Source organism: Monomorium pharaonis, chromosome 1, assembly GCF_013373865.1.
Source record: "Monomorium pharaonis isolate MP-MQ-018 chromosome 1, ASM1337386v2, whole genome shotgun sequence".
NCBI lineage: Eukaryota > Metazoa > Arthropoda > Insecta > Hymenoptera > Formicidae > Monomorium > Monomorium pharaonis.
The window spans coordinates 22,570,171-22,594,336 of NC_050467.1; the positions used below are offsets into that span (position 1 = coordinate 22,570,171).

A 24,166-nucleotide genomic window follows, 5' to 3' on the forward strand; every position below is an offset into this window, starting at 1 on the left:
GTTTAGGCGTTTCCCGTTTCTGGCGGACGAACGACAGTGCCAGTGGAAGGAAGAAAAAGGAGGAGAGCGAGCGAAAAAGAGAGCGCGCGCAAAGAAGGGAGAGAGGAAAGGCAGGATGGAAGAAAAAGGGATACCTTTTTTGTGTCTGACGTGCGGGTGGGATCGAGACAAGAAACTTAACGAACCTGCCTTTTTTTTTTTTTTAAGGCGCCGATCCTTCCCAGAGCTCGTCTCGGAGCTTTGTAAAAATCGTTTTCGCGAACGATTGTCTAACCGCGATGAACGTGTCACTCTGCACAGCGTGTTCTTATTGTTTTCCTCAAGTACGGATTGTTCGCGCAAGTTGCAACGATTCTTCCCTCGTGAAAATGTCAAAGTGGCGCAATGTATAGAGAGAGAAATAATAAATAGAATAATTATGTATCAGATTATATTTATAATTGAGTCAAAATAAGGCGCTTTTTGAGAATTAAGTTTCAAAAAATGAAACAACTAGTAAAATCTTAAATTAAATCTTAGATGGATTTTATTTTAATATATTTAACTTATAAAGTTAATTATAAAAGTAATTTTAAAAGATATTGACATTCAAGAAAAACTTAACACACATAATATGAGATTATTATAAGAAAAATTAAATCACACATTTAAAAATAATATAGAATTCTCTAAATTAAGTAATATATTATTTCTCATAGTCTTTTAATTCTTGCGTTAATTTATCACGGACTATGAAAATGATATTGAATCGGATATATTATATAATTTAATATTTAACTATATCATCATCGACAATGGAATGAGAGGACTCGAAGGCGATCCAAGAGTATCGAATGAAAATGATTTGCGTGTTTAACGATAACGAGATCCGCGACATTGTTTTATTTGAATTTTACCTGAATTGCGACAGCAATTCACAAATAAATAATAATAATTATATTATTATAAAAAGAGGGAGAAAAATCTTGCGTAAATTCATGCACTCATAAATCGGTCTGAGGGAGAAGAAAAACGGTCTTATATAATTCTATAAATAATGTATACGTGCGATTTCCATTTTAGAGGTCGGCCGGTATTTTTCTTACGAAAAGTTCAACGTACCACGCGTCACTAGCGCGATGAAAGGCAAAATTAACGAAAACTGTCCGACTTTCCAGCGCCGTCCACATCGAGATAACGAGAAGTAACACTTTTCGAGCAATCGGATATTTGTTATTGGGAAAAATTCGCATAGTGTTGCAAACAGACGCTGATAAAAAGCTGATAAAAGAGAAAGGATGGTCGTTAATGAATATTGTCTTCATGTTAATACAATGTAAATTACAAAAAAAAAAAAAATGTGACGCGTAACCATGAGAACGGTCGGCTCGTGGTCGACAGGTTCTGACCCTCATCTTAAGTATACCTCGGTTTTACAAAAGGTTGATGTGGAGAATTGAAGGTTATAAGTTATAAGCGAAGCAGAATGAGACGAATGTTTCTCACATTTCGAAATTTCCAAATTTCAAAGAAAAAAAAAAATTAAAAATGATGGAAGACTTTCTCAACGAGGAATTCCAGAGTTTGTACGTAGCTTGCGTGTGTGCAATTTTGGTTCCGAATTTTTTCTCCGCCACGAGAGTAATTTCACGAGAGAGGGAGGAAAGGGCGGAAAACGACCGCCGCGATGACACTTCCGCGTGCACGAAATTGCAGGATCGATACGCGGTAAAAATTCGCTTTAAGAAATTTCGGCCGTAGTCGCGAAATCACGTTTAGCGGAGGGCTGTTAGACGGCATCTCGAATTTCGATTTCCTGGAATTATATAATAACGTTTACATACGCGATATATTTTTATCCCGGGAGTTTCGAGACGCGCGAGAAACGAGTTCTCGTGCGCCGACGAGGGTTGGATTCCGGTCTTGGCAAACACAACCGTCGCTACAGTAACTCATCTCCGGTTCTCCGATTTGAAAATTCGCGGCCGCGTGTATTGCCTAACTATTGTCGGTGTGGTTGTGACTAAAAAAATTTCTAGAAGAAAAGGCCGTGGCCAGGTAAAAAGTTGGAAGCAAGATTTTTGAATTTTTATTGTTACTTGGGCAAATGAATAACAGAGAGAAGAAAAGGGGGGGGGGGGAAGAGATGAATGAAGGCGGGAAAGAAACCGGAAATGCGGAAAGAAAGGAGAGAATAACGCATTCTTTTTTTTTTGTGCGTGTACGAAGGCACCGCGTAATACATTTATTTGTAACTGCCGCGCGTGTTTCGTGAAAAGTACATGTCAACTGTATCTTCAACATTTTTACAATTAGCTTTCGTATGATCTTGGCGAAAGTTTCGTTATTCATTTTTGATTATCTATTTATTTCTGAACCATATAATTGAGATCATTAAAATTGCGATAGTTACAGAAAAATGCACAATTTTTAACGATAACGCGTTCGGTGTAAATATATAATAAAAACATATATAACGTAATAAAGATAAGTGATGTAAAGATAAAAATAAAACGTTACGTCATCGGAGAGTTAAGAAGTAAGACTGCCTGAAATCGAGTGTCGTTCCAAGTGCTCACTTTTATCAAGAGTTTGCTTTGGGAATTTATCGGTAATCGTCGTAGGTTTACCTTCAATTAAGGAGGCTGCACGCATTTACATCGGCGCGCCGTCGGCGCTATCTCATTGTCAGCGCGACAATCTCCGATCGCGCTCCCGGTGTGTAGCCTTAATCTCGTCGCGTCGGGGACGGGGATAGATTCTCTTTCTCTCGCGATGGCGCAAGAAGGGGGGTATTTCTTATCTGCCGCGCGTAAGTCACGCGCGGATTTTCTAATAGCGCACGCGGATCTCGGCTGTGTTTTGCCGCGCGTCACGCCCGGCGGGTTTAACGAGCAAGAAAACGCGCGCCGCCGCCAGGTCTTGCGCGCCCGGGTGTGCGTTTCAGAGCGAACGAACTCCGAAGTATGCGTAAATACCGATGCGTCGGACATCCGGTGCGTGCGTGCGCGCACGCGCTTCCTGTTTACGCGCGGGGGAAAATTGTTCCTCGAAACATTTTTTTTTTTTTCCGAATTTCGCCCGCCGTCTAGTTTACACAAACGGCTGGGGTCCTCGAAGTGTCTCGCGGGCGAGCGTGCAAATAGCCGCAGACGATTCAAAAATCATCGATTTTAATATTAATGACGATAATTCGCCGACAACTTTGTTGGTTTCTTCTTTTTTTCTGGGGGGATTTTTTTTTTCGAGTTCTCGAGACGGTTCATTATTTCTGGCAATTTATACCCCCTGGTAATTGAGGCTGGGATGTTAAAGTTGCAAAACTCTGTGTGGAACCGGATTATAAAATTATGTAACCGCAAGAAATTTTTATAATCCTCTACGCTTTACATCTACATTTTGCATATGTGCTTTAAAAATAACACACTTCCACCACGCACGCAACGTACTATTCTATCGTTTTCATCTCCTTTTAATTCCTACATTTATAACTTTGTACTATATTTTTTTTTTATTGCACGAGAGAAGCAGAACTCGCATTCTCTAATTACGTGTATGGTAGAATTAGAAGTGCAATTTCGGCCTATATATTTTATTGCTTTCCAGAGATATCCGCCGCCGCCTCCCGAGATAAAAATGTATAGCAGAAATAACATTTAGCATTCCTTGAACTTTAAAATCCAAGCCAATTTAATTAAATCTGCACGCGCAAGAGATATTCTCGAGCTCAGAACAATAGATTTCGGGTGCAGCGTGATATCTGTTTTTGCATCACCTTTGCATGCGGCTTCCCTTAGTTTATTCGGAACATCGCGATAGAGCTTTTTTGTTTTCCTCTCCTTTGGAAACTTGCAACACGCGCTCCGCCTTCGGTTTATGATTTTCGCGGTGCAACCTTTTTCCCGTGTACACTAATGACGCCATCCCGATTTTCGCATCGGTGGCACCGCGGCGGAACAAAACGTCGTGAACTACATTGGACGCGTACACGTGTCGCGTAATGCAGATGAACGTTGATGCGAGCCGAGGCCGGCGCAAGTGGAACGTGCACGCGAAATGGTCTAATGTGAAATATTAAGCCCCGATAAATATTAGCGTGTATACGAGGTGTACGAGTGAAAGAAATTAATCTCTTACGCCGCGCAGTGCACGCTGTCAGCCGCGGATACGGAGCGAGGGGGAGCGCAAAAGGGGGAGGCGAAGGGGGGGTGTCACGTTTATACGTGGACACGGGGCGAACAGGGTGATTCACGTGGCACCCTATCCTTAAAGGGGGAAAGGGGAAAATGTACTTCATCAGTGGGTAGAGTAAAATAGTCGAATAGACGAGGGAGACGAGGGAGATAAAAAGGTGGAATGAATGTCGGTGAATGAAGAGTGAGTCAGCGAGTGAGTGAGAAACCACAAGTGTATGTGTGTGTGTATGTGCACGTGTAGCGAGAGAGGGGAGAGAGGGGAGGGACCGTCGGGGGAAAAGCACTCATGCCCGTACGAAAATATCGATTATACTTTTTTACGAGTTCACTCGCTCCGACGAGTGTTAATTTCGCGAAACGATCTCTCCTTCGCCACGCGTCGCTCGTAAAATCCTATTAGTGCACGTGCGGGAGCTTCTCTTGGCACCGCTCGTTCGTTCGTTCGTTCGTTCGGCCGCGGATGAAAATTCAGACAGGTACAACGCTCTCACCCTTTTCCCACATCGTCGCTCTCGCGCACCGCACACAACATACACATGCGCATCCCTTCAAGGACACCCTAATTTTCCTCACAATTTCCGCCTCCGAAAAGATTCTCGCAAATTTTCCCGTGGGAGTTACGTATAAGAAAACTTACTCTTCGACTCGTTTCCAAAATTTCGGGACTTTAAGGCTTAGTTGCTGCGGAAAAGGGGAGGTGGTTTCACCGCGAAGGGCCGAAGGATCTTGCTCTCGTGATTTTTACGCGACGCACACACGTGCATCTCGCCCGGGTCGATTTCCCAAGCAACCGGCTTAAAATTCGAGACACCGCGTTACGGGAACGTCAAATCGTATTATTACTCGTGCAATTAGAGTGAGGCCTGTCGCGTTTTTAGAACGCAGGATGTCCGGGTTTAACGACCTTAGCACCTGGCAGCCCCTCTGGTGTACGCCGGCACATAATTACCCGCAACGCACCGGCGGGGTAATACCCGGTGTGCATCTTGAGAACGAGACGAGTGGATATCGTTACGGTCGAGAACGCGTGGAATCTCACTGTCGTTTTTTCTCGTTCTCTTTTCACGCCACGTAGCCGCTCGGTCGATAGCGTACCTAACTAACATTAACACACATATTCCGGTTAATACTGGCATAATTCCCTCGCCCGTACCCCTCTCCCCCTCCCGCGCTTCCCCCCCCGTCCCGAATGCCGAAAATATCGCTTGTCATGGGGCTCGAACTCCGCCCTACGTCGAGACACGATCATCGTTTTAGGTATATATTTGCTTCGTGACGTCAATCGACTAGCTAGCGGACGAATAAAAAAAGCTTATGCTTTGTGAGGCTCTCACTTTGAGGATATTAATACGTTTTTATGCCTCTCGAACGTGTGTGTCATTACATTTAAGATATTCCTTTGCATTTTATATGCTTCCGCACAACCAAGGATTTCTTCTCAATTCTTGTTGACTCTTTTTAAATCACACACGACATAATTTCATAAATGTATAATGTGTTAAACCTTATTATTTAAATAGAAAAGTTGAAACGCGCCTTGGGATAACGGAAAATATCTCGTACAAATAATTTATATTCTGGATACGTGTTATCGAGTGTATAATTCTGCGGTATCTGTAAGTGTATATGGTTCTTTGATAGCTCGACGGATAAACATACTTTCGTCCTTTTAAAACGTAAAATGATTTTAATTTAGACTTAATATAACTTCATGTATAAATGTATATCTCCGTTTTGGTAAAACACGGAGTTGTTGGTTTTTCGCGGACGATAATCAATTCAATCTAGGATATTTCGAGCTCTTTGACATCGCGATGTAATATTTATAAGCCCGAAATTAATTTCCGTGTCTGTCGCGATGGTATGATCAGGTCGAAAACTGTTCTCACACAATGCTATCATAATAAATTAGTTCTTTTTCGCGTACGTTTGTTTCGTGCTTCAATTGCGTATCAAAAGGAGAGCAATTAAATTGTAATAAACCTGCGGTTAGCAGCGGGCAAATAAAAGTTTACGCTGTGGAAATTACATATCGTACATTTTCGCATTATTTAAAATTACACATCATGTATTTATACGAAAGGACGTTTATAAAGTTTAGTTCAATTTTTGTAACGCTTTAAAGCATAATCGCGTTTTTTACGCCGAATATATTCAATAAGTCACGATAAAATCTTATCCCGTCTCTTTTCTTTCCGCATCTGTACGCTTAAAAAAAAAAAAGACTTCTCATTATACGCAGAAATAACCGGTTCCACTTATAGCTACTTCTAATGGAAAAGAAACTGGAAAAACATGTCTAGTTAAACGGTTACTTTTAATAGAAAATGGACTCGCGAGCGTCGTGAAATCTACAAAAGCAGAACTCAAAAATAGGTCGGTTTAAAAAGAAAAAAATTAAATGCAATTTTGGCGCATTCATTGACTAATCAAAAGTCCAATAATTATTCATTACAGATGCCGATTCGATTAATCGGCTATGACGTGCGTTTAAAGGCAAATTCATTAAAGTCCAAACAGAAAAGTCCGTTTGTCTCGCTCTTACTTTCCGCCTTTCTATCTCTCTCAGACGTCGAGTGATTCGATCAATTCTAGTTTTCGTTTACGCTAAAAAAAGATTCCCAGAAAGCATTATCGCGTTTACAACCGCGTGATTGAGAACGTGAACGATTAACGAGGACGTACTTGTCGTGGAAAAAGAGTAATGTGTTGCATAGTCCAAATGATAACTGATATTTTTACGCTCTCGAGATTCTCGACTTAGGAAGAAACGCGCTCGAGTGATACTATTTTTTCGATGACACTGCGTTTCGCAATTGTAATTAATAATAGCGTGATAAAATGTACGCCTTGCTTTTTAGTCGAACGATTATGTTGAGGGAGATGTATTTCTTATAGAGAAGACAATGCGAATCTAATTTCTTATATTTTATTTTTTTTCCGTTAAACCGCGACTCGCATATCTTTAATTGGCCAAGTATTAATAGTAATTAAAAAGTAATACAATTCCGTATGAGAAAAATTAATCATTTAGAAAACTACATGTAATTGCGTATATTTTTATCTATGTATATATTATTAAATTTAATAATAAAAGTTCATCTTGTTGAATGCGTGACTCTAATGATAAAGCGATGATGCTTTATTTTTTAACATTTTACTTAACAACCGATAACCTTAATGAAGAAGAAAATAATGTTTTCTACATGTGTATAATAAATGCGATTATTCTTCTCCCGGTGATTAGTCTTTGTACGATCAATGAGATGATTTAATTTGGACAACGTATTGTAGTAGTAAAATCTAAGAATGCCTTGTCGTACATACTTACGTTTTACTATAATAACATCGAGTATTTTTATCAAATGTGATATTGCTATCGGTCATACATCTGATAAATGAAACGAATTTCCCAATCGCCCAGCGCGCCGGGGGATTCATTTATTTTTCCGTGCCGAGGAGAGATTCTAAATCCCCAGGTCGAAAGAAGCAAAATTAATTATTCCCGCTGAATGTATCTCGTTCCTGTACGTCCGTGTTTCGCGCACATCAGGGCAGATACTCGGTGCGGTATCAGCGCGAGGGAATCAAGAGAAGACACGCGAGAGAGTCATCCGCGAAGCGAATATAGGATTTTCTTGTTTCCCCTGCGCGCGCGCCCCTTTCCTCTTTTTCACATTCACAGAACGTCGTTTAAAGCATCTCAAAAGTTCCATCTCTCGTTCTCTCTCCTCTTCTCCTCCCCCCCTCTCTTTCTCTTTTTCGCTCCTGCCAGGCAATCATGCGGGATAGAAATTTCCCGGAGAGCTCGGTCGGTCCGGCGGGAATACAGGGCAAGTACAGGGCGATAACCATCGGCGTACAAAGTACATCTCCCTCTCCTGTTCCCCCGCCGAAAGAGATACATGGGAGTTTTTTTTTTTGCCAGCGGGTTTTGTAATCGTATCGAAGGGAGTATCGACGAGCGCGCGGACGGACGGACGAATCTTCTTCTCCCCTCGAAAGTTCCGGATCGCATCGATATTACGAAAGTTTCACGAGGCGAGCCTTTTTTCCGTGCCACTCGAAATAAGGCGAGTGTCCGCGATACCGTGGCCGTTTCACCGTGTTCACGTCGTGTTCCTCTAAAGCGCGAGTCTTTTTCCGCGAGCGATCGAGCGAGCGAGCGCTGCAACTACGTATGTCGGGTCTATTCGTCCCACCGCGCGTTACCTGTTAACAAGTAAAAACCGGTCGCACGTCGATAATGGGTGCACTAAATCTTTTTTTTTTTCCCCTCCGTTCATTATAACTCGAGCCGGGAGCGACAGGAAACAACTGGACGAGACAATTGGCAATAACTAATCTCAACGAGGTGGGTGAACAGTGCGCGAGTGATAATATGGTAATTTTTATAGCTGATATATAAAAATAATATAATTGAGATGTATATCTAGAAATAACAGCGCGACAGTGAGAGAGATTCATTGCATTTCTTCCTTCTTAAATTATTAACCGACGTCGAAGGCAAAAGTGGTCGAGCCAATTAAAACTACTGCCGATGCGCAACAGACGGTTCTCCGAATTCTCAGTTAGATGGTTCGACGGAATTTTCGTTCCCTATTCGGCGCGCAGTTGTTTACCAGGAAAGAGTAAAGCAATCGTTGACCAAAGTTAGTTAAATAAGGTTATCGACCTAAATAGGAGTGGAGTCGCGAGTCGCAGAGAGATAGAGGGGAAGAAAAGGACGTCGAAAAAGCCACGTCATCGAGGGTCGGAGCTTTTCCCGTGGCTGTCTCTTTCTTTTCGTGGAATGTGTCTCGCACGCACAGGCAGGCAGGCAAGTCGGGTGCAGGTGGTGCTAGACGAGGAAACAGCTGTCCACAAAGCCTCCCGCCCGTTCGTTCCCCTTTTCCCTTTCCCTTTTCCCTTTCCCTTTCCTTTTCCCTTTCCCTTCGACGCTTGCCGCGCTCAACTTCTGTCGTCTCGACAGTCCCTTTCGTTTTCGCCGTTGTCGTCGTTGCCGCCCGGCATCTCCGAAAGTAGGTACGCGATATATATCTCAGCATTCGCGTACACTTCAGCTCTCACGGCATTCATATCGAGTTGATGTCGAGTGGTTCTTTTTTTTTTCCTCCCTCCCTTTCGTACGTCTTCTCCTTTATGCGGGAGTAACTTTTGATTCTTCGGGAATAATTCTCTCTGATTCGCATAGTTTCGCAATTTGCTCACAATTCACAAATGTACGAAGCTGCACAAAGGGCATCCCTCCTTTCTCCCCTTACATGTCTATCAGATTCAAAGGGAAATGCAGAGGGGAGTGTTCTCGATATTATGAGCTACGAGTACTCGCCGCAAAAGGAGGTAATTTAAATTTTTGATAGCCGAAAATGTAATTCAGCTGAAATATTACTTACGTACGTGTCCGCGGATGTATCTCATGTTGCTCTAAATATTAATATCTTAATTAGAACGACGTTATCGGGCGGCGTGAGACTGAGCCGGCGGTGTCGCCGAAGGCGCGGCGGGTGCCGGCCGGCCGGTCTTGCTCCGCCGGCGGCGGCGGGGGAACGAGACGCAAACGAGCACCGGGAGTCAGGCGAGCTGCCGCGACGTGCGCTTACGGGGGGAAAGAAATGAAAAAACCCGCGCCCGTTGTGCCGGCGGCATCGACGGCGACGGCGGCGGCGGCGTCGGCGGCATTCTAAATTTAGGAGGAAGTATTGATTTTACAATTTGGACCCCTCCCAAAGTAAAAAATAAACCAAGCCGAACGTACTCTACTTTGATAGAGTGCCTCTCCTCTGCGCGGCTCGTTTCAACGCACAGGCCGCCGAAGAGAGAGAGAGAGAGAGAAAGAGAGAGAAAAAAGAGGGAGAGACGTGAGGAACGAAACAGAGCAGGAGGAGACGGAGGAGAAGGAGGTGGAGGAGAAGGAGGAAGGCAGGAGGGCGAGGGCAGGGAACGAGGAAGAGGGAACCGGCGAGGGGAAGAAACAGGGTGGAAGCGCGCGCGGCAGAGGAAGGGGGTAATAAAGAGGAGGAAGGGAGGCCGACGGGCGAGGGGAACGGCGGGAGGGGGGAAAGAGAGTGGCGAAATGCCGTAGTTCCACCCCGGTAAGAAACAAAGAACAGAAAATTGATCGTTTGTTAAGTTTTATGTTTCTACGAGGCAGGCGGCGAGCCTCGTCCGTCCATCCGTCTGTCCCTCTCCTCTCTTTCTCTCTTCCTCCTTTAACTTCTGCATCTCCTTTTCGCCCCTCTCTTTTTATTTCTCGATCCTCGTCCGGTCCTCGTACGGTCGATGTATTTTTCTCTTACTGTCTCTCTCTCTCTCTCCCTTCCTCTTCCCCTCTTTTTCTCGTCGCGACGTACAATAAGATGAATCGAGAAAATTCTGCACGGCGCGCTATGGGAAAAGAACCACGGGGCACGCAGAAAAACGAAAGGGACTGAGAAAAGAGAGTGTGTGTGTGTGAAGAGAGAGAGAGAGAGAGAGAGAGAGAGAGAGAGAGAGAGAGAGAGAGAGAGAGGGAGGCAGGTAGAAGCCGGCAGGAAGGGTAGAAAGATAGGGGAGCGTGAGCGAACGAGAGACACGTGTACGCGAAAAAAGAGCAAGAGCCCGGGTCCGTGGAAACCGGACGGGATTGCATTCGTCGTCTGCTACAGATCGTCCGGGTTTTTTGGCTGGGAATAGAATCCAATTATCAGGAGTCGTCTCCATCGGGTCGGGTAGGACGGAGGGAGAGAGTGATGGCTGATGGTGGTGATGGTGGTGGTGGTGGTGGTGCTACCCTTACCATGATTCTTCGAGTTTTCGCGTTTGATCTGTACACATATAATACACACGTACATATAAACGCGGGATACCCGTCAACCCGACTTTCGATGATCTCATCACCGGGGCGATCCGATTACGCATCTATAATTAGCGACAGCGAGATAATAACGCACGGTCTTTCTCGTCGTCGTTTTGGACATCGATCGTAATTCTCATCGACGCGAGCGAGTCATTGAGGTTCACGAACCTTAATTCGGATGACTGACTCCAATAGTGGGCGTATCTAATTTATATATCAGACGAATGTGGAGCACGAATCGTTCCATTGAAAACAATTGAACATGTACATGTGTTATGCAACACAGAACCATGCTATGTTGCAAAACGTAATCTACAAGTAATAAATGATCACGGAGAGAGATATTTACGACGGAGCCTGAAATCCGTATTCCTTTGTGGTTTAAGGCGTTTATTCACATGTCCAATTTTATATTTAAGATCATATATAGTCAGATCTTAATTGATGATTTCATCCAGTCAATGATTTATGTTCAGCGTTTCGAAAATATCACTCTTTATAAAGATAATCATTACTTATAAAGAGAAAACTAAATTGAGCAATAATTTCCTACCACGAGAATGTTATTTATCTGCGTGTACTTTTGAGCTATATGAATAATGACTTAAAAATCTAAAAAAAAAAAAAAAAGACTTTGATGAACTCTAATAGCGAGTAACGCATGACTTGAGCTTATCTCTTAATTTTACTAAATAAATGGATGATACAATAGAATGTGATGATGTATTGTTAGGGTCCGTATTGGATACCGGGACGTCACGGGGGACATATTGTTATAGATACGGCTTATATTACTGCCATTGAAGTAAATTGTAATTCGGCGATTACGTTGGTCAAGGATAAGGGCTTTAATTGAACCTCTTTTTTAAATTTTACTACACGCTATTCACAAAGAATATTGCGAAGGACGAAAAGAATCATACCACGAAGTTGGAAGTACCCTCCATACATCAAAGACATTTTAGACCCGGCGCGGCTCGAAGGGACGTGCTCAGAGGAAGCGTTCAGTCGGGGAGAATGCCACTTTTCGAAATTGTGGTCTTTTTGAGACGGAGCCTGAAATACCGCGATACATTCGACCGAGCGGCATTTTCGAAATAGTTTCGATAATTTCAAGAAGTGCTACTCTTCCCTTTTCCTCCCTCTCCCTCCCCCCCATCCCGAGGGTGGAAAATAACGACCGAGTCACTAGTGAGTCATCCTGCACATACACGGACGTATGTGTGTACACATTTATGTGATGAAAACGTCATTTCGCGGTGCGCTCGAAATGGAGTTCCGAGTAGAAACAGGATTTCGAGACGGCGACGTTGGCAGCGCGCGATTACAAGTTTTAGTCTCTCTCTCCTCCGATGCGCGTTACCCGAAAACTGAGTTAGGCATTTCGTCACGATAATCGTGTTTTGACAAGAGACAGGGCTCCGTCACAAGGACGGAGCTCTAATTAGCGACGACCAAGTTCGTTTCGGTCGCGTGCACACGCAAGTACCGTGCGGCGGCGCTGCCGCGCGCGGCTTATATCGACTCGATTATTTTAATTGAAAATTGACAAGATAACTCTCGCAATGCAGCCGAGGGACTGAGCTCGTTTCGAGCCGGATTCGAGATGAAATATCGAGGAAAATGGCAATTTTATTATATATTTCCCGTAAATCGAATTGTGAAATTCCACTTATCGAGTTTCAGTCATAAATCCAATTTCACGTTACAGCGAAATTCCGGAAATCGAGTTTCCGCGTATCCTGAATCACTCGCGACTAATTTCTCTATTTCGCGATAGGACTTCTTATATCGTCGACTTTCATATCAAGCGCGGTTCTGTGCTACAGGTTTCCGATTGATGCTTATCGCCACGGTAAATTACTAATCAGCGCACTTAATGCATCTATTCATGTTTATACAACAGTCGAGCACGCGTGCGATATCAACTCGTCAAGTTAATCTTAATAGACGTTGAGAGATTATTTAAAGAAATTATACAATGTGATCTTTACTTTGTTTTTTTTTTTTTTTCCCCCTAGAAGAGGAACGTGACAGGCGCGACGACACATAGCTTCAAGATTTTTACGCTTTACGACAAAAAAAAATGGTTATCATGCCCATTCTCAAGTTAACGAAGATCATTAATAACAATAGAGGCTGCCAAGTGAAAAAGAAAGGACGGTATATCAACGTTTGATCGCTCTGTTTTCAATCTAGTTTGTTTTTCAAATAAACTTAAGAGATTGAAAATTTACATTGACAATTCCGTAACCGCCGTGACTCGGCGGGCCGTGTGCACGTGGAGCGCATGAGAAAGCGCGTCATCGACGTCACTATCGTCATTATCGCGATGATCTCTGCTCTGTTTACCTTGTGCGCTCGTAACGTTTTGCCTTCGCAAGCGAGCGTGACGTCGCAGTAGGCCTGCCGCTCGAGCAACTGCGAGAACATGGTCTGCAGGTTGCTGTGATGGTACTTCCATCTCAGGCAGTACTGTTGTGGGAACATGTTGGACGATGAAGATGAGGATGGAGATGACGATGATGCTGCTGAGCCGGTCGTCGTAGCGGGTGCGGGTGGTGCTGTCGTTCCTGTACAGCCTCGTTGTTGAAGCATGCGCGGCCCTGGCGCCGCCGCAAACTCCTCCTCGACCGAGCCGGCCACCGTCGCGTTCGCTTCCGGTTCACCGTACTCTGGTCGCCCACCCTCTCTTCCCCCTGCGCCCCGCCAATGTCTGCAACGTCGGAAGAAACTCGTGTCAAGAGGTCGGAACAGGGACACCTTGATATTGGTTTTTCACGGGATCTCGAGAGGCGAGAATCGTCGTCTCATTTTGGGACACGCGGCTTTCTACTAAAAAGCGCCGCGGTGGAGTTAGCGAAGTTTCGTCTTCTAACGTCAGTGTTTAAGTATTTGAGTAGCACGTAAGAAAACGTAAAGTCGTCAAATATGTTTGCGTTTCGATAAAAATCGAAGGAAAAAAAAAAAAGATTGTACGCAACGTTTTGTAATAAAAGAGAGGAAAAAAAACATCGCGCGACACGATATATAACATGAATAGTTATGAAGTGGAACGATCTGATTGTTTTGCATAAATTCGCGCGAGCGCGAGTTTGCAACGTTGAAGCACGCGTTCGCTGCAGATACGGCTCGTGGTGGTGACCGGTCATTGTCACACCGGTATCGGGCTGGCAGGAAGTTTACCGTCACCGAAGGAAGGAAAGAAGCCGCGTCGCATATCGGATAGGATAACCGCGCGTGAATGTTTATCGCGCTATCGTTCTTTCTTTATTCTTCATTCTGATAGAATGTTTACGCTCAAGAGGGTATCACTTTTCGTACCGTTACTGATACTTTGACAGAGAACGCTGAACCCTACGCTGAACGAAATTTTTTTGCGACTCGACTGACTCGTACAAAGCGCACATTGTATAACTGTTATTCAGTTCAGATTGATTTAATAATTAAATGGAATGCAAAATGTTTTGAGCAAAAAGTTCTGGAAATTTCAATCCACGGTTTATGTAACTTCTAAATAGCTTTAAGAAGTTTTTTTTATATTATCTTTTCAATTTAAGGCAAGAAATATGTAAGGAAGAGTTGCTGAATGCGTATTTTGCGATTTTTTAAAATTACATTTCCCATTTGTTATTGTTATAAATAAAGGTTGAAATTTGTAGTTTAATCTTTCATAACAAATTAATTATAAATCTTTTTGCAACGTGCTGTAAAAGATATAATAAATTTAGATAATCAGTCGCCTATACAATGAATCCGTAAACCGTGAATGTATCGAACTTATGAATTAAAGTAATTTAAAATATTAGAAATCATTAATGCTCTGTTTATTAATAGTTTATTCAAGAAGAGGTTCAAATATTTAGTAATTAATCATAATAATGAAAATATATCTCCGTCTAGTAATTAATCATAATAATAATAATGAAAAGATAAGGATGTCGAAATAAATTCCCTTGAATTTATTTTTGCAACTGACATTTTTATGCATATCAATTGTTAAAATTTGTTGTGCTACGATTTAGGAAACTGACAGATCTTATAAAAATATTGATTTAATAATCTTTGTAATTGCAAATATGTACATGCAATAAATGTAACATATTCTACAATATGAACCTTCTTTTTTGAAAATATAATAATTCAGTATAAAGTTGTATGATTGCATTATTATCATCTACATAAATTGATTAAAAATTAACATCAGTTGTATTCGATTTTTGAAAGTATATTGTTAACGCGCACAAAACAAGAGAAAAATAAAAATGTAACTTGTTAAATTTTGGTCCACATTATTTCTCATTTATTTCATATTTTTTATCACTAAATGCTTATATTAAATAAAAATCTAAAATATTAATGAGGTATAATTTAGGTGACCGATACGCATTCAGTAACTCTCTTCTTCGTTTCTTCTCAATTTTACTTTTATTTTACTTGGCAGATTTTTTTATGTAGTCTCATATGTCTTGGAGATCTTGACGAATGATTGCTCGTTTTTACTACTTACTAAGTAAGTCTTTGAACCCTTGGCTCTTTCTCTCTCTCAGGATTAGATATGAGGGTCGGCTCGTCCTTCCCTCTGTAATACCCGTGCATAAACCAAGTTCTCGGGGACGATTTCCTTTAGTTCACCTCACCTGAAAATACAAATAACAGAAACGTGAGTTTTATTACATGTTCCGGCGTGTCGATTAGCACGCGATCAAGATTGACGTGCGATAACGGCGACTAATTTGTCGTATGTTCGGGCGGAGATGACAGTCAACGGTATATTAGATCGACGGGCACGATTGGAGCCGAACAGATTTGTTCATTTGGCGCCGCGCGATGATAGAAGTGATAACCGACGGTCGCGGGCGACATTCGCATTAGCCCCACCGGTATGGCGCATTAGAATAGGGTATGTGAAACCGCTAGGATTTCGGAATCAATTTTCGATGAGATATGGAAAAGGTCGCGTTTCGTTTATATGTTCCCACAGCAACCGCAGCACCAACTCAACGAAATTATATCGGAGAATTGACATAAAGTCCGGCGATTTCAAGAACGCTCGAGTCCTTTTAATTTTCATTTTCATCGATTATCGTTACCACTCTTTATTTGCCATCCATATGAAAATAGCCTCTTTCTCATATCTCTGAAAGTCACGCTTTATTTTATTATTCATATATATATATATATATATATAATTCAGGTATGTTGCTTGCTCACATAAATTTTCTTGCAAATTAAACCGGTGCAAATCCCAGTTACTATAAACATAGTGTTATTTTCATTACTGCTTTATATCTTCGTAATAAAGGAAAGTTTTGAAATAATTTCAAATCATATTAATTTTATTGGGTCCAAGGTTAAACTTAATCCAAAGTATTTTAAAATTTTTATATTATTACAACTTAATTTTTCAAGTCGAGGTTTAAGAAATCTCGCTTTAATAATTGCACTACACGTTTTCATTTTAACGTCAGATTAAGCATGGATTTTCTAAATTCGGGAAAAAGGTGCAAAGAATTTAGATGATTCTACTGAAGCGAGCGTGGTAACTAGATTCTCTTCTTCCTCTCTTTCTCTATCTATCTATCTATCTATCTATCTATCTGTCGTGTCAACGTATGTACGTCGATTACGAGGATAACGGCGCAGCGCGCCGGATAACGACGCCCGGCAATTACAGTTAAATCGATTTCTATCCGCGTGGCAGCTTGTCGATCGCGCTATATACGCGCTGTGTTCTCTCCACTCCACTTTTTTGCATGGAGGGATCCGCATTTGCTATAATAATACGAACCGGAGAAACTACCCGGCGGCGAGAAACCTTGGCAAATAACGCGCTGAGGAGCTTTCACTGTCGCGTTTTCTACGAGAATTTTCGACGGCTCCTTTTTCCCTCCCCGTTCGCCGTTCGCGGCGCACTTTCACGGGTAGGACGAAAATAAATCCTTTATTCACGTCGATGCCTCAAAACTGAGGGCCGGGCAGAGATTCGTAGGAATTTCGCGGTCGACCGGTTCGAAGTAGAAACGATTCAACCTCGAATGGTTCGAGCTATCCACTCAAAAAAGCAATTGCTTTTCTGCGGTGCCTTTAGTGATCTGAGAGAAGCTTCTTTCCTTTCGAAATGCTGAGATTCGTGCTGATATGACATGAAGATCTTTCGATCTTCGCTGATGACTCACAATTCTTCTTCTCGGATATAGAGAACGATTTCTGAAGGAATTTCAAGGTCGACAAGGTTGAAATTTCGTTATAGTAACATAAAGAAATCTCAAAGAAGAAAGGACCAATAAAGCCGATCAAATCTGGTAGGAGATAAACGCCAGATTATTTGCAGTTGCAGTTTCTGCAGTAATCTGTAGCCGTGGCTTCGATGAAAAAAAAAAAGAAAAAGCAAAGACTGTAAATTTCTTTTTAAGTGTGGGTCATTGTATAAAAATCGATGTAATTGCTACTGTATGTCGACATATTCTAAATTGATAAACTAGCCATGCAAATAACAGAGTAAAATTTTCAATACTAAAATATTTAAATAAGAATATATAAAATATAAATTATTAATACAAATTTTATATTATTATAAAATGTGATATTAATATAATTGAAAAATACTTTATGTGTGTTACATTAAAAAATTTTAACATTGCAAATTATATTTGAAATATGTATATTAAAAAGCGTCACAGATAATTTTTCTTTCTTTTAAATCTCAGATTTAAATCTTATTAAGTATTATTTATCGAGTTGTTCCCCTTTACAAATATAGAAATTGTTTTATCTGGAACTCCGCGAAACTTTATTGAAGCTCGAAACTTTAGTAATACAGTCGCGTCGCGGCGAAGTAATCAATTAATCAGGGCCCTTGATTATAGCATTGACAATATGAACGGGAAAGTTCTATATGTCCTGAATATTTCTTTGATAACTATGTTTACCAAGTCAAAACAGTTTGTAAATTTGCTCTCGTACAGAACGACATAATGAAATTTTAGCAAACATCTAATTTAATTTGTTAGAAGGGAAGAGATATATTTAATATGTAAAAATAGTCTTCTCTCCCATTAAAGATAAAAAAAATGTATTCGCATGTACAACCATAGACGTAAAAAAGATCAAGCGTAAAGATAAGAAAGAAATAAAAGACAATTAATAATAAAAGAGAAAAGATACAATTGTGATCAGAAAGAGAGAATGAAATTTCTCGGTAACTATTTCATGTTTTTTTTTCTATCTGATCTTCATTCACCTGACTAGATACTCGGTCTAGAGTACATTCGGGGAAACGCTATTAGCGCTATAAACACAAGTGCTATCAATACTGTTCGTGAAGCCAGCGAGATACGGCAATAACTAGCTCCGCGAATGGCATTAACGTAGCGTTTGCATTACCACTGTTTTGTTTCTTTACTGCGGTTTTTCAGCTTCAGTTAAATATATAAGTAAATATACTTAAATTGACGTTCAAATATTTCATGTATTCAAGTGAATTGAAGAAATTTAATCAAGTTGAAAAATTTGTCAAATTAACAACTTTTTTTTCCTCAATGTACCACGGAAGAAATAGCGTATGTAGCGCGCAATTACAATCTATACTATCATCAGTGACTGCATTTGGTAGCACTATCTTATTGCCTACCAAATAGCGCTAATAGCGTTTTTCCCGAACGCGTTTCTATTCTTACAATATCTGTGTATGTATGATAGTTGATATCCGATACATGCAATACAATACAATTTGTCATTGTGACGTCGCGTAACTAACTCTCGTATGAACGACACTTAAGTCCACTTTTCGCCGTATCGATTAACATAAATATCGGGAGTGAGTTTGATGCGCGCGGATACCGGGCGAAGTATCGACAGCCACCTGTCGTCGCCGTAATCGTCATCGCCGTAATTTCGCCGCCTGAAACATTTACGACGAGCGGTGTAACCGATAACGAAAACCGATTAAGGCCGATTACACTCAGAACTTGATTCCGCAAATCCGGTAAACTTCACGTAATCGCGTTTATCCTTGACACTTCGTTACCGGAGTCGACTTTTAAATGCATTCACCTTGCCGCGTTTGCTCTGTTGCGTTGCGCAACGTGCGCCTCATTGAGACCTATGTCGTCTTAACGATTTATAATGCAGCTTAAAAAACAGTTGTATGTTGTGCCAGAGAATGGAAAACTAAAAGAGAAAAAAAAAGTACTTTAATTAACAAAGATGTGCCCAACTGGCAAAGGTTTTAAGAATTAATTATGGAGAAAGAAATGCAATTTCGTAATCCAATGTTTGAAGCAACAAAGTATGCGCTACAAAGAGTAAATTTTTTTCCTATTTCTATCTCGTAGAAACGAGAAGAAAGCAACAATCGGGGAAAAATCAACGCGAAATTTGTTCCTTTCCAATATTCACATTAAAAAAAAAAAAAAGAAATACAGCCGTTTTTCACATTTAGCTTGTCATTCGTGTAATTTTCTACAGCGTTTCGAAACGCGTGGGTTCCGGGGGGAAAAAAAAACGACGAAGGAGAAGGAGAAGAAGGGAGAAAAAGAAAACTAATCGAGGCGCACTCCGAAAATTAATTTTGCAATGAGAAAAACGCGCACTTTACATTTTGCGTTTGGTAAAATGCCGAGCTGCCCGGCCGGGGAAAACAGCGGCGACGTCGATCAACAACGTTGACAGAAGATTGTCAGGATGTTAATTCGTGCCGAGTAACGAAGGACGTCCATCCGGGCGTCGCGTTGCATTAGGCTCGTTCTAAGTTTAGATTGTCATTAAGTCTACTATTGGTTTAAAGGACAATTCAACAGCGACGTATGACATTTCGTAGAAACGAGTCTTACGAGAGCCCGTTGCAATAATTCGTCGATTAAGATCGCGATGTTTCGTCTAGGCCAACGGGAAAATGGGAATGCGAATGCATGCTCGTAAAAAAAAAGGGAAAAGAACGACTTTAAAGAGAGCTCTCAGCTACGCACGTAAAGAAGTAATTGCTTGTGGAGGGAGAGTGCATGTTCTTCGTGACGCATCGCTTGGAATTAAGACGCCTTCTCCGGTTTTCAAACAGCTCTTCTATATGGTTTACATAAAGGAACCGAACTGGACGTTGCGATCCAGTCGGATGATATCCGGTGGCGCATAATCTCTCTTGCACTTTCTCTCGATGATGATAATAAAAATAAGAACGCGAGCAAATGCTTGTCGGACTCTGGAGAGCTTGAGCATAGGAAACCAGCTTCACATCATTGTAATATTATCTTGTTATGTAGACTAATATTGATGAAAGCGACTATTTTCTTGATTTATTTAAGAAAATGATCAAATAACATGATGAAAAATCCATTCAGAATCATTCCAGTGTGAATAATTTCGATGTTCCAATGTAAAATATAAAATATAATTTACAGTTTTACCGTTATCTCGGTCGAATGGAAAAACCGCAAATACAACATATTTTATATTTTACATTGGAACATCAAAATTATTCACTCTGGAATGATTCTGGATTTTTTTACTTTATAATGTTATAGTTAATACCGTAAAGAAATAAAAAAGTTCTATATTCCTCCGTGGCTTTGTTATTAACAATTAAACGCAAACTAATTTTCAACATCTTTAAACCTCCACAGTCCCCTTAAGCATTTTATCAGAATACACGAGCAGAATAAAGATTCGACTTCCCCACTAAATGTATTCACTTAATTATATAATATTTAAGTAACATTTCCCTACATCATTTCAAATATTTTTTCTACAAGCACAATATTTATCTGTTATATAAAGATCTAGTTAGATTTCCTGTGACGTCATCAATATATACAACAGCTAAATCGACTGTCTCACCGTTCTTAATGGTTTTCTGCTTGACCAGCCGGATGTCGGAGATTTTTATCATAATTCAGGGATCGCGGCGAGGGAGAATGCTGGCGGAAGAGAGAATGAAAGAGGGATACCGGCTCGCAGGTATTCAGGCTCCGGCGTAAATGCGAGGAACACCGCGAACGGGACCCTCGTCCGGTATCCTAGATTCTCCAGTACTTTCTATTGTATTTACGGATCGTATAAGAGCACCTTTCGCCGAGAAAATGCCTGGCTCCTTCTCGACACCAGGCAACATCCTCGCTCTGTGCATCACCCCCCCAAAAAAATATTTTACTCATAAGCGGGGAATTTCTCCAAGCAAAAAATCTCACGTGAAGTATATTCCTTTTTAAAAACGTATTTCTTTACGAAAGAGCGCATCATCTATAATCGAAAATAAATTACTCTGTAAAAAATTATACTATAATAATCCCAACAGCCTTAAGGAGATGTTATATATGTACACGGAGAAAATTTCCTCTTATAATTTACTCTCAAAATCTGATAATTGCGGGATAATGTGTGACCTCGAGAACTTTTACTATACTTTTAAAATTTACTAAAAATACAGTGAAATTTATTATGCTTTTAGTACAGTTAACTAAAAGTATAGTAAATTTTACTAAAAAATATAGCAAATTTCCTCGAGGTCATATATTATCCCACAATTACCAGATTTTGAGGGTAAATTTTAAGAGAAAATTCTCTCCGTATATATATATATTTTTTTTTTTTAGAGGATTGAAATCTTTAGTCAAGTATTTCATAGTTAGAGAATATTCCATTAGATCTTACAACATCTTAAATCTATATATCAGCGAAAAATTCTCTAGAATCAGGTGACAGAGCTGCTAAAAATCGGTATTGCTTCACATCGTTATTTTATATTTATATTAATAAATATAAGCGATACGATATGCACTTATATATACATATATATTGATCAATATTGTCAGTGGTGGTCAGCTCTAATATTTATCGACAGTTGCCTATTAGCGTCAGCTAGCGCTATTTTGAGAACAGCAGCTTGCAAATGACTGACCTTGGAACGCGGTGGCGTCATCCACCGGAGCCGACACCCACCCCCTTTAGCTTCTCTGCGGGCGCAGACCCTGACAGCCGCGGCACATCCCGCTTCTAATCGTCCATCGTTTTCTCACACGATCGCACCGGATCCTCCGATCGCGCGCTGTTCGGAGGTCCGCTACGCCCACGTCGTCGTGGTGCATTAACATCGCGCCGACGAACGGTCCCCGGAGCGTTCGCAGGGTACTGTTATAATTCGCGTAATAGACGCGATCTGCATACGCCGCCGGCGCGCGATCGTAAAAATAGTTGAAGCATGGGAATCTGGTTATCACCATGGCCGTTCTTATGCGAAAACAGCAATCGGTTTTCTTAACCGATACCCGACTTCGTCCCGACTTCGGCAGGCATTTCGTTATTAAGGCTCATCCCGGCAAAAAATAAAGCAAAACAAAATTCTTTTATTTTAGTAAATTTTTCGCAGCCGACGAAATATTATAGATTGCGTGGTAAATATCTCTGTCGCTTGTTCTTCAAGAAGCGTACATCGTTCTCTCGGCATAAATAAACATGAGGATTTGGTAAAAATTGCTTTTTATTACGATTTTATTGGAATTTTGTTGCCTCACGATTGTAAAGCTTGAAACATGCTGGCTTCGCGGAATATATCTTTTAGAAGATACCGCCAATTAAAGTACAGTTAATCGAGAATAAAAACGCCAGTGTTATCCGTCAACGGTGTTATCATCTCTTCCTTAACGATTTTATGATAGAGCCATTATAATACGTCCTAATCTTTCGCCGCGAAATATCACGCTGTCGAGTTTACATCATGCTGCCCGCTGTTATCTGGATCTGGCGCTCTTATCTCAGATCAATATATCCAACTAAATCACTCTTATTGCTCGTTAGCGTAAGTGATCTTTAACCTTGTTCATTAATTACCGTTATCTTAATTAATGTTAATATCATGTTGGCGGTATTAGTTATGCGGAATTCTTTCGTACGCGAGGTATGCCACCCGTCACGACGATCGTCGCCCGACGCCGCGCGCCAACGTGATTCCGATAATACGACATAATAACGGGAATGCACCGAGGTAACAGTTGCACCGGCAACAGTCGCGAGTGTAGGAATCGCGTCGGAGAATGCGCGTATTTCGTAGCTCGACTCTTTTTCGTGAGGATCCGTTAAGCGTTTCGCCGTACGCTCGTCTCCTCTGGCTAACGAACGCGAGCGGCGGCGGCGGCGGCGGCGGCGAGCGCCTACCGTTAAGAAGACGTGGTTATCCGGCCGCACGATTCCCTCCCTTCACCCCGATTCTTACTCCCCGGCGATGTTTGTACGGGGATCCTGCATATATAGGAATAACGACGCTACGGCATAACGGTTCCGCGCGGTCGCCGCGTTGTTCTCGCAAGAAACACGGGATGCATATCCCATCGGCGCGGCGGCGGAGATGCGCATCGTGCGAACCACCGCCGGTTTTATCGCGTGGATTTATATCTCGCGCGATATCCCACGAAAAACCGACGATAAAATTAAGCTCGGATAATGAGGTACTTTCCAATTGCGGAAGCGCCTTTACGGATCTCGCAACTCGAGAGTATTCCAGGAATACGCGGCAGCGGAAATTGAGAATTGACAACTTTTCATTCTAACTTTACTTACTGATAACGGGAAGGAAATAAAGTTTACATTGTTCAAGGAAAAATAATTTTAATTCTCATGGTTGTTATCTACCTGGATATTGACTCTTTAAACAATTTTTCGATTTTAAATTATTCGATACACCGAAAACAGAATTTTATTGTCGGAGTAAAAATTTAGTATACTAGACAGTAATTTGGTTGAAATATGATCAACTAAGTGTTTAATAATTGCAACCAAAAATTGGGCGTGTCAATCTGAACAAATTCGTGTGCGTTTTGTTCTCTCAATAACACATTTATTTGGCACAAATAAAAACACAGTAATGCCAATCAAATATACACAAATATTTTAGTTAAAAAAATTTTTTTTTCAATGTAAATAAAAAGGATTGACTCTCCTCCCTAAAAACAGTCGTGAGAACTTAAACTGATTATTTCGTCCTTATTTCGTCAGCCATGTTTCGTACAGTGATAGGAAAAAAGGGCTATTTTTATAATTTCTATATCTATTATTAAGAAATTTAAAACAGATTCAAAAATGCGAAAGCGTTCTGCAGGGAAAATTTTGCATTTTTTATGGACGAGCGATTGCAAGATTTATTTTAACGAGCTTTTTAACAACG

At 41.1% G+C, this 24,166-nt stretch overlaps 1 protein-coding gene across 6 annotated transcripts in view; it reads right to left on the reverse strand.

The window, feature by feature from the left end:
* The window catches only part of LOC105834572, a 108,533-nt gene that overhangs the window by 15,081 nt on the left and 69,286 nt on the right, over nt 1-24,166 (reverse strand). For all 6 annotated transcript variants that reach the window (XM_036285072.1, XM_036285059.1, XM_036285064.1 and 3 more), the window contains 2 exons: nt 15,524-15,653; nt 13,366-13,729 (listed from right to left, as the gene is read on the reverse strand). In XM_036285072.1, the coding sequence (XP_036140965.1) occupies nt 13,366-13,611 (246 nt within the window). In that variant the 5' untranslated portion in view covers nt 13,612-13,729; nt 15,524-15,653. The remainder of the gene's footprint in view (nt 1-13,365; nt 13,730-15,523; nt 15,654-24,166) is intronic.